Source organism: Dreissena polymorpha, chromosome 5, assembly GCF_020536995.1.
Source record: "Dreissena polymorpha isolate Duluth1 chromosome 5, UMN_Dpol_1.0, whole genome shotgun sequence".
NCBI classification, from domain to species: domain Eukaryota; kingdom Metazoa; phylum Mollusca; class Bivalvia; order Myida; family Dreissenidae; genus Dreissena; species Dreissena polymorpha.
In genome coordinates this window covers 103104305-103120175 of record NC_068359.1, presented here as the reverse complement: position 1 = coordinate 103120175, position 15871 = coordinate 103104305, and the positions used below count along the sequence as shown (strand labels likewise).

The 15871-nt window shown below is 37.8% G+C and overlaps 1 protein-coding gene across 1 annotated transcript; it reads left to right on the top strand.

Annotated features, from left to right (window-relative positions):
* Positions 1-13608: 13608 nt before the first annotated feature.
* Positions 13609-15058, top strand: LOC127832660 (uncharacterized). Its single transcript, XM_052358272.1, has 2 exons — positions 13609-13738; positions 14156-15058. Exon 2 carries the CDS (start codon positions 14163-14165, stop codon positions 14961-14963), a length of 801 nt encoding a protein of 266 aa, XP_052214232.1. The 5' UTR covers positions 13609-13738; positions 14156-14162; the 3' UTR covers positions 14964-15058.
* Positions 15059-15871: the final 813 nt, after the last annotated feature.

Here is a 15871-nt window from a genome sequence, read left to right as displayed (position 1 = left end):
ATACCCCCCTCTCACCCCCGCCCCTACCCCACCCCAACCTCCCCCAAAATTTGTTTAAACATCATCTTATAAATTACCACACCCCACATTTTACCCCCCCCCCCCCCCCCTCTCGTCCCCCCCCACCCCCCACCCCCCCATTTTTCTTCTTTTTGTATTCTTGAAAGATAGTCTGAACAATTTCCCCATGATGGTTTACGTTTTACTGTCAAGCACTCGAATAGTCGTACGCGCTGTCCTCTGACAGCTCTTGTTACTTTCAGTTCCTTCGTTAACCAAGGCATTTTTAATTGTGCACGCTGTTTCAACAATCTCTCGTGTGCCATGTAACAATTCAAGTGAGACTATTATATTCCTAAACAATTGTCTTGTCTTTACTCTTCGTTTTGAAGTTGCCTCTTCAATGATGAAACAACATTGTATAACCCAAAGGCCGAGCAGCCTTCGATGTGGTTTGTAATCGATAATTCATATGTGTTGCAATATCTGTTCACAAGGCGTCTAGCTCGCATGAATGCAGTGATTTGTCTCTGAACAACAGCTACGATTCGCCGATACCATCCTTTATACAGAATCTCTAAGTTTTCCATCTGAAGACAATCTTGTTTAATGTTCTCAATAGCCTCTAGCACGTGGCCTTGAAACACTCGAACATCTTCGCTTATTAACAAGAGATCTGCAGTGATTCCATTCTTGTAGATCGTGTAACACTTGTCTTCAGCCAAAGGTGGGTGTGTGCGAACATCTTGTGCAATATCATCAATAGCGATCTTTTGAGAAAAAAATGTTCGGGTTTTGGGTTCAACATTTAGAACAAATGTTCGACCAACCTTTTCAGACCTCAACTCGCACGAATGGTTTCACTTCAATCAGAGTTTGCTTTTTGCGCAACGAAATCGTTTTATTGGTTTATGCAGCGACTGCGTCCATTTTCGTGGTTCGTGTAGGTGAACACGCATCTGTAGTCACTCGCGTACAAATAGTAAGAGGGCTATTTTGTATCAATGATTACACCTGGTGACCAGGTTTTCGACCTCACATTATCCTGTTTTAAACTTATCCTAGATATGTTTATAAAAAAAATGTTTTTCTAAGATTCAGACCAAATTTATCAATATTCGTTGAACAAAGTGGCATCGCGGGTGGTAAGAATCTAAAAGTGGAGACCGCAAACCGCACGACATAACTCCGCACGTGTCGCCGGACATGAACAGACACCCGAATAGAGCCTGTCACCGTAGTCAAAGATCGAACAATGAACTGTGTATATATTGATATATTTTTGCCTAAGCGAGATATGCACTCAGACGCCGAATGAAGCATAACAATAAAAATGTGGACCATGTGAATTGGCCAGTTTGGACCCAAGATGTATTACTTGAAACAAGAAATATTTTTAAGATATTCGGTGTTTATCATGTTTTTAAAATAAAAAGGATAAAAATACGTTCGTCAATAATGAAATTGAAAACAAAGGTTTAATTGTGTGTTTTTTTTTCATGTGTTAGTCGCATATCCACCGCATGACATGTTTGTTATAAATGTTCGCAGATAAAAAATATATTCTACGTTAGATCACATCATATAATTTTATGTAAATATTTTGTAAAATGGCCTCTATATTATCGAAACTCATACTCAACAAGAATGTTGAGGCAGGTTTCGTTTGAAGAGGTTTTTGTTTCGTATTCCTAAGAGCTTAAACGATGTCGGATTTAGGGCGGGAATAAAACTCGGGTACAGTCTTGATTGGCCGGGTACGTTTTAGTGTATTTTCCGTACCCGGGGTACATTTACGTTTACATAAGAGTACCAGGGGTGCATTTAAGTAGTACTCTTTGTAGATGTTAGGATGTATCCAGAATTCAAATGCATTTATTTGTATATGTAAAACTATACTTATTGATATAACCATAGGTTTGTGGCGAAATGATTTAAATGTAAAAAGTTCATTAACTTTATACAAAGAAATGGAACACCCATTTGAATTATCTGATGACCTCACCATAATCCAAAACTTTAATTTAAGAAAAAAAATGTAAATACTTTCGTTCCATATGTTAAAAATTGAATCTGGGAGACATGTAAATATTCATAAAAACGAACGTTAATGTAGTATATGCAGTTTAAATGATAACGAAGACGAGTTTCTTTTTGTAATTCTCTCTCTGTATGTCCTCTGTATATCGATATTAGTAAATTGTATTTTGAGAAATTCTATAATAACCGACCAAGTTTGCATACATGTACATCTTTGTTAACAAATACTAACATTAATGTTCAAACTTAACTCGTGATGTATTGTAAAAATACTTTTAAAATGAGAACTGATGCATTAAATGCAAACGTGGAGTCAAAACGACCAAAGTACAGTTTTAACACCTTATTACATACTATTTTGGTCATTTTCGCTATACTGTGCATGCGCTTTTTGCGTATAAATTGTGTTCTGGGAAAACCGGGCATAATGCATGTGCGTAAAGTGTCGTCCCAGATTAGCTTGTGCAGTCTGCTCAGGGTAATCAGGGACGACATTTTCCGCCTAAATTGGATTTTTCTAAGAAGAGACTTCATTTAAACGAAAAATGTCCAAAAAGCGGAAAGTGTCGTCCCTGATTAGCCTGTGCGGGATGACACTTTACGCACAAGTCATGCATTATGCCCAGTTTTCTCAAAACACGATTCATATATTGTCAGTTTTGTATATATAACGATGAATTGGAATTTTTCAAGTAAACTGTTCTGGGAGCCGTTTCATCAACGATTTACTACTTAATGTAAATTACGATTTACATAAATTACGATGTTACAGTGAAATCGCGTTTCTTCAAGCAAATCGTAAAGTAAGATAACATAAATTCATACAAATGATAAATATACCACTGTGTAATCTGTGTAACAGCCGTCGTAAATTAACGGCATGGCGGCGTTAGATTTTCTTCAATGCAAGAAGAGGGAAAAAGGCCGATTCCTCGTCTTTTCAAACTCCGTTTCGAATTGAAGCACATCCGCGAAGAAGACTTGCTGTCAAGATACCAATTAAATCAAGAATCGATTGTAGATGATTTAACGCGGACATGCAAACGGTCTTTCGATATAAAAACCGATAGCATAGGTAGCGTACTTAATTAAGTGGATTGATAACTATTGAATGTTAACAAAACCAATTTTCTTACGAAGCTGAAGATATAATCTAAACTAAATCGCAAGGGACATAGATATAAGAAACCGTCAAGATTTTACCACTGTCAAACATGTCATACTCACATTTCAACAGTTTGGGCCCACAGGGCCGTCGTCGGACTTTTCAAAGCGATCAGACTCTAAGTGCCCGTGCCTGCGAGCGCCGAAGGCGAGAATGTACTAGGGAGTTCGGGGGGCATGCCCCCCCCCCCCCCCCCCGGAATTTAAAAAAATAAATAAAAGCTATATCGTGACATTTGGGAGGTTTTGAGGCCAATATGCACGATATTACTAAGTTACACGGCGCCGTACCAGTATCCATATTATTTTCAAATGCGATTAACTAGGGAAAATAGTTTGAAATAGTTTGTTTATTTGCTAAGTTGCAGTGCTGTAATACCTTTAAACTTTTCCAAATACACAGCTGCGCCTTTCTCCTCGAGCAACGAACTCCTCTGCAATTTTAGTTAAGTCAAGAGCGTCCGTTCTTTGCTTATGAACGTGCAAAGTCATAAGGTTGTTGAGTCTAGTTTGGGACATTGTGCTTTTCAGATATGTCTTAATTCTCCGAAGCGCAGAGAACGTCCTCTCGCTTGTGGCATTTGTAGCTGGCAATGTCAGTAAGATTCGTATAAGTGCCGCAACATCTGAGTAGATCACACGCAATGTAGGTGGAAGCTTGCGCATATAGTCAAGTACGTATGACAGTCGGATCTGTTCAGTGTTTTTTCAGCGTGTCCTTGTTTACGTCATCTGAATAAAATTCAGTCACAAAAATACACTCTTCACTGTAATGCTCGCAGCTATACGATGCAGCCTTAACAATAAGGTCTTCTACATTTCTGAGTACTTTTAGACCTGCCTGATCAAACCTGTCCTGGACACAATTTATAACCAGATCAAGAGCTTCAAAGTAGTTGTGTCTGTATTAAAGAACTGATTAAATGCCTTTTCATTTCTTAATGTTTTCAGTGTGTCAATTGTCAGCATGGCTTTTGATTGGCCTTCTGATGCAGACAGGTCCTGGAGCTGCAAACCTTTGCTCAGATTGTCAGTATGGCGCGTCAATAACTGACCAAGTATGATGCCAAATAAAAGGTCAAAAGATTTCATCTGTGCTTCAACACCTTTAATTCTGGCTCTAATGTCTGTGTTTGATAAAACGTATGAAACTTTGAATGACTTCATAGTTGTCTAAAACACTCTGGAGACTGTTTGCCTTTACGGTCCAACGGGTTGGACACAGTGTACGTAATCCAGGAGTTTCAAGGCTAAATCGTGCTTAATTTTTTCAAAAAAGACTGTCGCGTTTTGGAGAAAATTTGACAAGTTTAGACATCTCGTGGTAGGTGTCAAGAGCATCACGCATTATTTTCGATTGTTCAGGTGAAAGAGGCAGTCTTCAATTGTGCGTTTAAGTGTGTTGGAATCTATAGTGTTAACTTTGTAAGTCCAATGAATTCTTCATGAGATATTAGGTCTGTATCCCCATGCCTAAGTACGATCACGAACTGTTCCCTGTTGGACATATCAGTCGTTTCGTCCGCCATTATAGAAAAATACCCAGAGTCTCGAATCTGCTAGGCAATGTCCCGGAGTATAGTTATAGCCATGCATCTGTTTATATATAGTATGTATACATGATGTATTATGGGCCGGAGGCCTTTGTTTACAATAAACTTACTTACTACATGATATTTACCATCTCATTTTGAGATTCGCCACTTGTGTACTTCTCATTTTTGCGTTTTATCTAGTCTATCAAACTCGAATCATCTCCACGAAGAGTTAATAGTTGGATGTAGTTCCTGTCCAACTCATCACCATCGCCACGAATCGCTAAACCGTGCCGACACAAAAATCTTAAACACGACAAAATTTTCGTTAAACAATCTCGATTTGACGTTGTTTTTTTTGGCGCGTGCTCTGTCGAAAACATTTCCCCTACGTGGTATTGGGTAAAGTAATCACCTTTTCAACGGATTCATGGTGGCATTTCGACGATTCGTGCCTTTTAAACGATTAGACAGCATGTTTCCAATTAGATAATCAATTCATAATGAATACTTTGTCAACATTTGAATTGGACAGCTTTCTTTAATTAAAGGCTATTTTGCAAACATAGCAAAACGCGATGTCGTTTGATCCCTCTAGTCTTATCATGGCCAAGTATCAAACCAAGAAGACTGCAAACTCCTTTCGGTTGATTTCTTTTGTCCAAAACAGCGCTGTGGAAATTTGAATGACCTCGGCTGATTTGGCGCCGGCCTTGTCAATTCTGCGTTCGAAGGTTCATTTGTTGCGCACCTTTTTTGCTTTTGGTTCATTAACAGGAGGTTCAGGTGGTTTGGGAGTCAAATTGGAATTGGCACATTTAGTCGAAGACGGCCTGGACCCATATCCAAGATACGAATTCATTTTCTTTGTCCTAGAATCTGAAATGATCTCAACATATTGCATCATTTCAGTCTTAACTATGGGTACAACGTGGTTTGCCGTGAACATATGACCAGTTCGACTTAAATCACAGTCGCCGGTCCAAAGCAAAACAATCGGCGTAGAACTTGCATCACAGATTTGTGGTGAGAAAAATGATTGCTCACCAGCAGGGCTGATATTGCTGTGATACAATTCTCTGTAGTCCCACAGCATATCTGGGTACAGCGAGTGTACGGTTCTTCCTAAAACTGTGCTTATATAGGGCCATGACATGCAGAATTGTAGACCAGCGCTTATCCTCTCTAGTTCTTAACCCGTCTGTTTTTATGAGGTCAGGTATGTTATCAAGTGTCACATAAACACATTCGTCATCAGTATTCGAAAGAACAGTTTGGAAAATGTGACAGCGTCGCCCTGTTTCTGCACAACTTTTTGACGATGCTGCGAAGCAGTTCGTCTAAGTTATCATTCCATGAAAAAATTCTTCACAATGGCGACCTATGTAAAAGACCGAGCCAATCCGATTAAGATAGCTCGATTTTTTCTAAACGGCATACCTCGCTGATTATCATTGATAAAGGTATAGGAAGCTCAGCTATAAATAGGAAGCATATTCTGGAAAAAAGATTTAATAATAGTTTGAAAACGTTAATTTTAAATTAGTTATATTCAATCCATTATATGTTTATAGATCAATGAAACAACTATGCATTTTCTGTATTGTATTTGGCATTTGTCGTGATTCAGTAAACAAATTGCGAATTAAAACGTGCATAATTAATTTTCAACGCGATCATGAGTGTAAAGAAAACGAATTATTTCGAACCTGCCATTTGTAAACGTTGTAGCGACTATGGTAAATAAACAGCATTATAGCCGTATGACATATGTGAAACTCGCTCTTATGCGTGCTTTCTCATTTTGCATATTTAATAAACTTTTCAAACAGAAATTACAGAGCCACGTCAGTGCACAAACTTTGTTTGATAATTCATTCGTTTGTTGGATATTATTTGCTGTTTCAAACACATATAAGGTCTTATCGCGGAGATTTAGTTAATCTTACCATGTGTTCATGGGCGAACTCACGTATTCAAATGCTCTTACGACTATGTGCTCATACCCACTTTCGGGGATCATCATGAAATTATTGCCGTACTTAACGAGCAAACATGCCTAACCTTATTAAATTAGAGAAAAAAAACAATAATCAAAAGAGAAAAAGTATATGTTCATGCACATGGGCATGTGCATTCACGTCCGTACACATAGCATCATTAACTTAGGAAAGGAAACAACGAAACATAAAGTTTGGTATGATACACATGTGACATTAAAGAGCATTGTGTCATTAAAGAGCATGTCAAGTTTTGAATTTATATGCTGAAACGTAATGTTAAAACCCACAAATGTTTTACTGTAACAGAACGTTTTTTTTAAAGATAAGTGGTACAGAAAATACACGTCGAATATCTTTTTAAAGATATTTCTTGTTACTTTGATATAGAATGTAATCCGCCTCCCAGTTTCGCTGAATGGATCAAGTTCCCCACGGGTACTACTTCCCCGTACCCCAAACTTTCGTACCCTACATTTTTTGTACCCAACTTTTTCGTACCCATTTTTTTTCGTACCCAATGTTTTGCTCGTACCTAAAAATTTTTCGTACCCAATTTTTTTTCCTACCCACATTTTTTTCATAACCAAATCTTTTTTCGTACCCAATTTTTTTTGGCATAATTTTTTGTACCCAAAATTTTCGTACCCATTTTTTTCCTACCCAAAATGTTCGTACCCACATACACAATTGTGGTGATGTAGATAAACTTATATAGATATCAATCCTCTTCGTAAGCATCGTCACACCAGTACTGTCAGTACTTTGATTTAATTAAAGGGTGATCATGGCTGTACCTCGATGGATTGTTGTGTAGTTCTTCACTTACCGCATGTCGGAGACTTGCTGCCAATGACTCATTGCCTACAACATATTTATCATGCTTATCATTAAATGATGCATGGTGAAATACATGAATTAATAGCAGTTCTGTAAAAAAAACACAAGCCTTAAATGGCATCTTTTCACTACCACTTACCACCAAATGGCTATAGAACATGAGTTTGACAAGCAATTTTCATTGCCAGTTGATCTGGCGGCATAATATCATTGACTTCAAGGTTCCGGGAGAAATTCTGACGAAAGATTGTTCTGAAAAAAGTAACGTAAAAACATGATTTAAAAAACGGATAAGAGAACATAACAGTGTCGGATGGAAGGCTAAATTCGGCTATAAGAATCGAAATCTGGTGGTGATGCGGTGTACGAACCGCCCACTGTGTATGTGACGTGGCTTGATACATTAAATTTATTGCTTACAGGATATAGCTGCGAGATGTATCAAGTCAATATGTATATTTGACAACAAATTATGATCGCTGCTTTTTGCCGTTGTTCGTTTATGAAGTACACGGTTTCATCATGAAATGTAGACTTAACCAATTCCATCTATCAGATTCAATCGTGTATGAAATAAGAATAAAACTACTATTACCTACGGTAACCCGAGCAAATGGCTGTAGATTTCACAATGTTGAAATTTCTGGTTGCACCTCTGAACTTCCTTTATGTTCAGCTTGACATAATCTGGTATGTTCAGTTTGAAGTTTCAGTCTGGAAAGGGTTAAACAATTTATAAAAAAAATATTAATAAATTGCCAGAACAAAACGAAATATGAAGTCAACCACAGTATCAAAATATGCCGCTCTGTGCATGGATGAAATCTTCGATATTCCGAGGAAAAAAATTTGACAAAGAATTTGCATAGAGGGACGTTTTTTTTTGCCACTAATGTTGATGAAGGGGGGCAGAGTGTATATGATAAAGATTGACCGTACACCCCTGTCTCCGGGCTCCCTACGCTGTAATGGCAACGAATTTCACTAGATAATATTGATCTGAACTCATTTAGCCTCTTTAATTATTGTTAAGCTCCACTGGCCAAAGGCCAGCGGGGCTTATGTCACGGTCCTGTGTCCGTCGTGCATGCGTCCATGCTTGCGTGCGTCCGTGCGTTAACTTTTCCTTTAAACATCTTTTTCTGCTAAGCTACTGGTCCAATTCTGATGAAATTTCTCAGGAATGTTCCTTGGGTGAACCTCTTTTATAATTGTTCAAATTATGTCATTGGGGTCAAATTTGACCCTGCTCTGGGGGTCACAAAATTGAAAATTTGCTTATATTAGGCATATTTTGTTAAAACTTTCAAAATCTTCTCGTCCATAACCATTGGGCTTAGGGCTATCAAATTTAGTATGTAGAGACATCTAATAGTCCTCTACCAAATTTGTTCAAATTATACCCCTGGGGTCAAATTTGACCCTGCCCCGGGGGTCACAAAATTGAACATATGCTTATATAGGGTCTATTTTGTGAAAACTTTCAAAATTCTCGTCCATAACTATTGGGCCTAGGGCTACCAAATTTTGTATGTAGTGGTATCTTATAGTTCTCTACCAAGTTTGTTCAAATTATGCCCCTGGTGTCAAGTATGACCCGGCCCCGAGGGTCACAGAATTGAACATATGCTTATATAAGGCCTTTTTGTGAAAACTATAAAAAATCCTCTTGTCTATAACCGTATGACATAGGGCTACCAAATCTGGAATGTAGTGACATGTAATAGTTCTTTTCTTAGTTTGTTCAAATTATGCCCCTGGGGTCAAATTTAAAACTGCCCCGGGGGTCACAAAATTGAATTTATGCTTATAAAGTGCTTATTTTGTGAAAACTTTGAAAATCTCTTGTCCATATACATTGGGCCTAGGGCTACCAAATTTGGTAAGAAGTGACATCTTATAGTCCTCTACCAAGTTTGCTCAAAATATGCCCGTGGAGTCAAGTTTGATCTTGCCCCGAGGGTCACAAAATTGAACATATGCTTATATAAGGCCTATTTTGTGAAAACGTTAAACATCTTCTTGTCCATAACTGTATGGCATAGGGCTACCAAATTTGGTATGTAGTGACATGTATTGGTTCTCTTCTTAGTTTGTTCAAATTATGCCCCTGGGGTCAAATTTGAAACTGCCCCGGGGTCACAAAATTGAACATATATAAGGCCTATTTGTGAAAACTTCAAAAAATCTTGTCCATAACCATCCGGCCTAGGGCTATCAAATTTGGTATGTAGTGACATCTAATAGTCCTCTACCAAATTTGTTCAAATTTTATCCCAAATATGACCCTGCCCCGGGGGTCACAAAATTGAACATATGCTTATATAAGGCCTATTTTGTGAAAATTTCATACCCATCCGGCCTAGGGCTTTCTAATTTGGTATGTAGTGACATCTAATAGTCCTCTACCAAATTTGTTCAAATTTTATCCCTGGGACCAAATTTGACCCTGCCCCGGGGGTAACAAAATTGAACATATGCTTATATAATGCCTATTTTGTGAAAACTTAAAAAAAATCTTGTTCATAACCATTAGGCCTAGGGCTACACAATTTGGTATGTCGTGACATCGTATAGTCCTCTTCTTAGTTTGTTCAAATTATGCCCCAGGGGTCATATTTGACCCTGCCCTGGGGGCCACAAAATCTATTATATGCTTATAGTGTCTATTTCGTGAAAACTTAAAAAATCCTCTTGTCCTTAAACATAAGGCATAGGGCTACCAAATTTGGTATGTAGTGACATCTTATAGTTCTCTACCAAGTTTGTTCAAATTATGCCCCTTGGGTCAAAATTGACCCTGCCCGGGGAGTCACAAAACTAAACATACGCTTATATGGGGCCTATTTTGTGAAAACTTTCAAAATCTTTCTGTCCATAACCATTGGGCCTAGGGCTACCAAATTTGGTATGTAGTGACATCTAATTAACCTCTGCCAAATTTGTTCAAATAATGCCTCTGGGGTCAACTTTGACCCTGCCCCGTGGGGTCACAAAATTGAATAAACGCTTGTAAAGCGCCTATTTTGTGAAATCTTTAAAAATCTTCTTGTCGAAAACCATTTGGACTATGGCTACCAAATTTGGTATGCAGTAACATCTTATAGTCCTCTACCAAGTTTGTTCAAATTATGCCTTTTGGGTCAAATTTGACCCTGACCTGCGGGTCACAAAATTGAACATTATATACGCTTATACATGTATCTTGCCTACTTTGTGAAAACTTAAAAAATATTCTTGTCCTAAACTCTAGGACCTAGGGCTACCACATTTTGTATGTAGTGAGATATAGTAGTCCTCTACAAAGTTTGCTCAAATTATGCCCCTGGGGTTAAATTTGACTCAGCCCAGGGGGTCACAAAAGTATATATCTGCTTAAATAGGGCCTATATTTAAGTATTTGCACATGCCAAGAATATTTGTTTCAGCCTTTTTTCAGCAATGGAGCGATACAGGGCCATCATTGCCCTCTTGTTTTGATATCTCATGAAAATTTATTGGATCAAATAAATCCTTCACGTTTCTTTAAGTATTTTCGTGTATGTTTATTCTTGGGTTTGCAAAAGAAAATAATGAATACCCCAGATAGCAGATCGACGGCATCACGTTGGCATGATGTTGGCGATGGCATGATAACGTTGGGCCAACGTTTGCCAAATATCGGTTGGCAAACTTAGGTTGGCGCCTTCTGTGGTAATATCTGCCAATGCCGGGTTTCATTATTTAAAGTAATGCTTAGTAGAAATGAGCAGATTGGATTTATAAAAAAAGATAGGAATGTCACGAATGGGCTTCCGTAGCCAATACTTATGATTCATGAATATGCAATTTACAACATATTTTGTTGATTACTTCATTAAGTGAGTGAAACAATAGTTACAGGGATTTATCACATCGCCTGTGGATGTTTCTGTTGAAACTGAACGTAGATAGAGAAAGAGCGCATTTCAATAAGCGAGCGGGTGACAGCGATTTAATTATGGGTAAGGACGCACTTCCGTTAGGTGAGAAAATGGCGTGTGTCTTACCCTTTTAGAATAAATTTTGTCGGAAGATTTTTGTTGATTTAGTATGTTTATGCATTATAATAAAAAACGGCTAAAAAATATTTAAAACAAAATAAATAAAACATGGCCATCGAGCGCCTATGCTATAAGAAGGGGTTTCTTGGACTATTCATTTCCTTCAATTTGTGAACGAAGGGCATATATAGCATTTTTCGTGTATTTTCATTATTGCAACAAAGCCGCAGCGATGGTTATCATTTTACTCACTTTGATGCCTTTCCTCGTTTCTTGGAAAAATAATCCTCTGCATCTTCCGGTATAAACATTCGGGAAAAATGGAGAGTACGGTGACTCGTTCGTACCATTGGAAAACAACGAAGTTAGAAAACGGATAGAACTACCGGGATTTTATCATTTTTGCAACAGCATCAGTTTTGTATTGAAAATCGGCGTGTTTTTTTTTAATATAAGGAAGCATGATAAACTATGTCTGATCCAGAGGAGATTAAGCAATTCATCTCCTAGCTCAGCCTTATTTTCTCTGTTTTCTTTTTTTCTCTCCTTTTTTTGGTCAAAAGAGTGGACGGCCCACGACGGCCCTGGCCCATTGAGAGTCCTTATCGGCATCTGTCAGCCCCAACTTATGGGCACCGGTAAGCAAATTGTATCCATCGACACACCGGTCGACAAGGATAGATGTTTTTTCAACTGTGCCGTTCTTATACTTTCTCCTGTTTTCGGGGCTACGCCAACTTTCCGCAATATTGTGTACTTCGCCTGCTTAAAAATTGCGTGAAAATTACGTCATACAGAGTTTTTAGACTGCGTCACTATTTTTCCGGTACACAAACACCATACTTAACGAAGTCCTACTTTATGTTAACGGCTTTTTACGATTTCGTTGATAAAATCGTAAACGACTACATTAATCTCGATACATAATTTACGATCGTATTTGAATCGTTATTATTGATGAAATGGCCCCCAGTTCTGTAATTATACTTTATTCGTTGCATAAAGAAACACTTCAGTTTGAAAAAAGGAATTATATTTATACATATATTGTTATTATTTAATTCATTAAAGCTGTGATAAATATCGAAATATTGTTTCACGTTTCGCTTGATGTGCGATGTCATTATATCTCGTTTATTGGAATAAAGCGGGCGTACACATTGATAACGCGCGATAACGCCAGAAAACAGATGTTTAGATGTTTCCAATCTTTGGTATTTGATAGGTCTTTTGTTACGGCTTATGGGTTTTTCCTTGTCTATCGTAATTAATTTATCTTTATTTTAAACAAACATATACTAATTTAACAGATCTTCTAACCCGGCAACTACAGTAAGCTCTATTTTCACGCATTAGAGATATATCTAGACATGAAAGACATGCAACCATTTCATTCCTAAAGTATACTAATAATGAACGTCCAAACAAACAAAATGCGTTTGTAAAAATCATGACAATATTGAAAGGAACACGTACCGGTACTTTAATTAGGATAATCAACGTTAATGCGTGTGCTTTGTTTCCTTGCCAACATTATTTAAAAAGCCAATCAACGTTGAATTCGAACATAACGGCTACCTCGAATAATTTGACATTTAAAAAGGGCTTGTGCACAGAAGATGTCGATATGGCCGCTCTCTATTGATACATGTATGTTGTTTGCGTTCCTTCGGTACTCTTTGTTCGAATGTGGGCGTTTTGTTTATAAAACGTCCGCTATCGAGTGCATTACATAACAACGTACTTTTCACGAATAAGGTGTACACTCTCAAAAGATCGCCGTGGTGTAGTGGATATGGTGTCCGCCTAGCGATCGGTAGTCACGGGTTCGACTCCCACTGTGGGAGCGTTCTTCAGATCTCCCCCATAGACACCAAGGAAATCGGACTCGAGAGCGTTTCATATAAGCTAAGGCTTGTTATGAAATCGAGCTGAAATAAATACGTTTTTTAAAAAAAAGTGTAAAAAAGTGTAGTGTTTGAAAACATTAATAAACACGACGTACACCTTTACGAAGCGCACTCACGTCACGACGTCAATGTAAAACGTATGGATGACGCGACGTCACCATAATCGCTAGTTACAACGTCAAAGTAGCATTCGCGCTTAAACAGTAAACATCATCGATTGTAAACTGGTAAGTTTTTTTTCGTTTTTAACCTATTTAAAAGAAATAGTTTTATATTTAACAAACCATTTAATTTTAATTAAAAGTTTTACAGAAAAATCGTGAAAATGAATTAAAATCAACGGTCATAAACTTTAAACAAAAACAACACCGATTTATCGTTTCTATTAAATTGATAAATGATAAAAATATATTTAAATGGGTAGAAACGTGCGGAGGTCTTTGATTACCAACGATCACTTTGATATTACCCGTTATTTTAAAGATAGTTTGCAAAGGTTTTTATAAGTGACCGAGCTGATAAATCAGTAAATATTTGCGTTAAATATCACTTTAATTTATATTTGTGTCCATTTAAATCTCGTTCAACCATTACTAACAAAAAATAATACACACGACTATTCACAATATACTGTTTAATTTCAGGTATAAAATGGAAGCAAACACATTACAGAGCGTTCTCCGCTGCAAGTATAACATCCATGAGACACTTCAGGCCGAAGGCATTTTCGTGGCCCTCCTTAGCGGAACCATGGACGCTGTTGGTCTGTTTAGTATCGGGATTGGAGAGAGGTGCGTCGTAGTCGCGGGAATCAACCTCTGCGGGCCGCATATAGATTACGATCTGAAGTCTCTCACTCCGGCGGGACTTCTCGGTGTCACATACAAGAACTGCAGCAAGATTATTACCTTCTCCAGTCAATTCAAACCCAAGCAGTCCTTTCAGATATGCAGCAGTGCCAAAGCTGCCGCGATCTGGGACGAAATTACCACCGCCATTGATTGCCTGCGGTCGAAACCTAGCGGCGAAATTTGGAGTAGCGCGTCACTGACCACTTCTTCATCATCAGGCGCCTCTATAAGCGGGAACCATCTTAATTACAGATGTTTGCCTAGGAAAATGTTCCACGCGGCGGATGTAAGCTACAGTTTGACGTCTCTTTCCGATTCGGAATCAGGACCAAGGGATGCAAAGCACGCTGTATGGCGCCAACATGTGAAGAAAGGCCACAGTCTGGACTGTGCCAACTTGTCTTTTGACAACTTCGTCAATTACAACGATTCAAACCTCAATGCAATAGCCCAGCAGGTAGTTTGGACTGCTCACGTGACAGTTTTCGGTGAACTCGGCGGGAAAAGTACAGATGATCGAAAGACTGATGTATCAAGCAAGCCGTCCAGTCTGGCTGAAAGGTTCCGGCGATTCTTTAGCTGTTGTAGAAACAAGCGTTGACATGCGTTTGAATACTTTTTTTCTCATGAACAATAGCAATTTTTGTTTTGTGCTCCCAATTTATTGCATGAAAAAAAATCCGATTGTTTGTTTTAGTTATGTTGTTTGAGTATATTGAATATATAAGAGGCGTTTTGATAATTTCCGAAGACGAAAACCATGTTGACCTTACTGGTATGTTAGCGAGTTTTACCAGAGGGATCTGTCACATAAAAAATAATGCCGATTGAATTTTTAATTTACAACAAAAAACAAAGATCGCCATATGTTTCTAAAATAAATGACATGTGAAACACACTAAGAAACTTATAGATTTATTTTTCGGAACTTATCGTAGATCTGGAACTAAATAATCACTGTTCTTCAAATATTTATCTTAGTTTACATTTGTCGTAAAAGGATTCAGAAAACGAAATGTAATATGTCTGTATACCACACTTTAATTAGCATTTGTACATTAATTAGCTGTTCAAGGGTGTTACATATAAAGTTAATAAATGCATTTGATGATTTGCATCAAAGTCTGCACGCTATAGTATGTTTAAGTGGTCGCTTTCAAGGGAATATATCAACTCCGTTCAGTTGTAAAGATTAAATAGCTGTTTATATATTTAATTACTTGCAGATTACGAATAATTACGTTGCATCAAAAGTTTGTAACTAGAAAACAGTCAAAGAGCGCTTAGCTAGTCAACTTAAGTTTAATGCGTTGTACATATCAACACAACCAGTTGATTGTTGCATTAAGAGGTTTGATGTAAAACATGTCCACTCCATATTTTACATTAACTTGTTTTTTTCTTGTGCAATATAATTTAAGCTTGTATGGATTTCGTTAATGTACACGTTGTAAATATTAGCTCTAGTACGTTCAATAGTACGTTTGGTTTCTCTTTTGTACGTCTGAG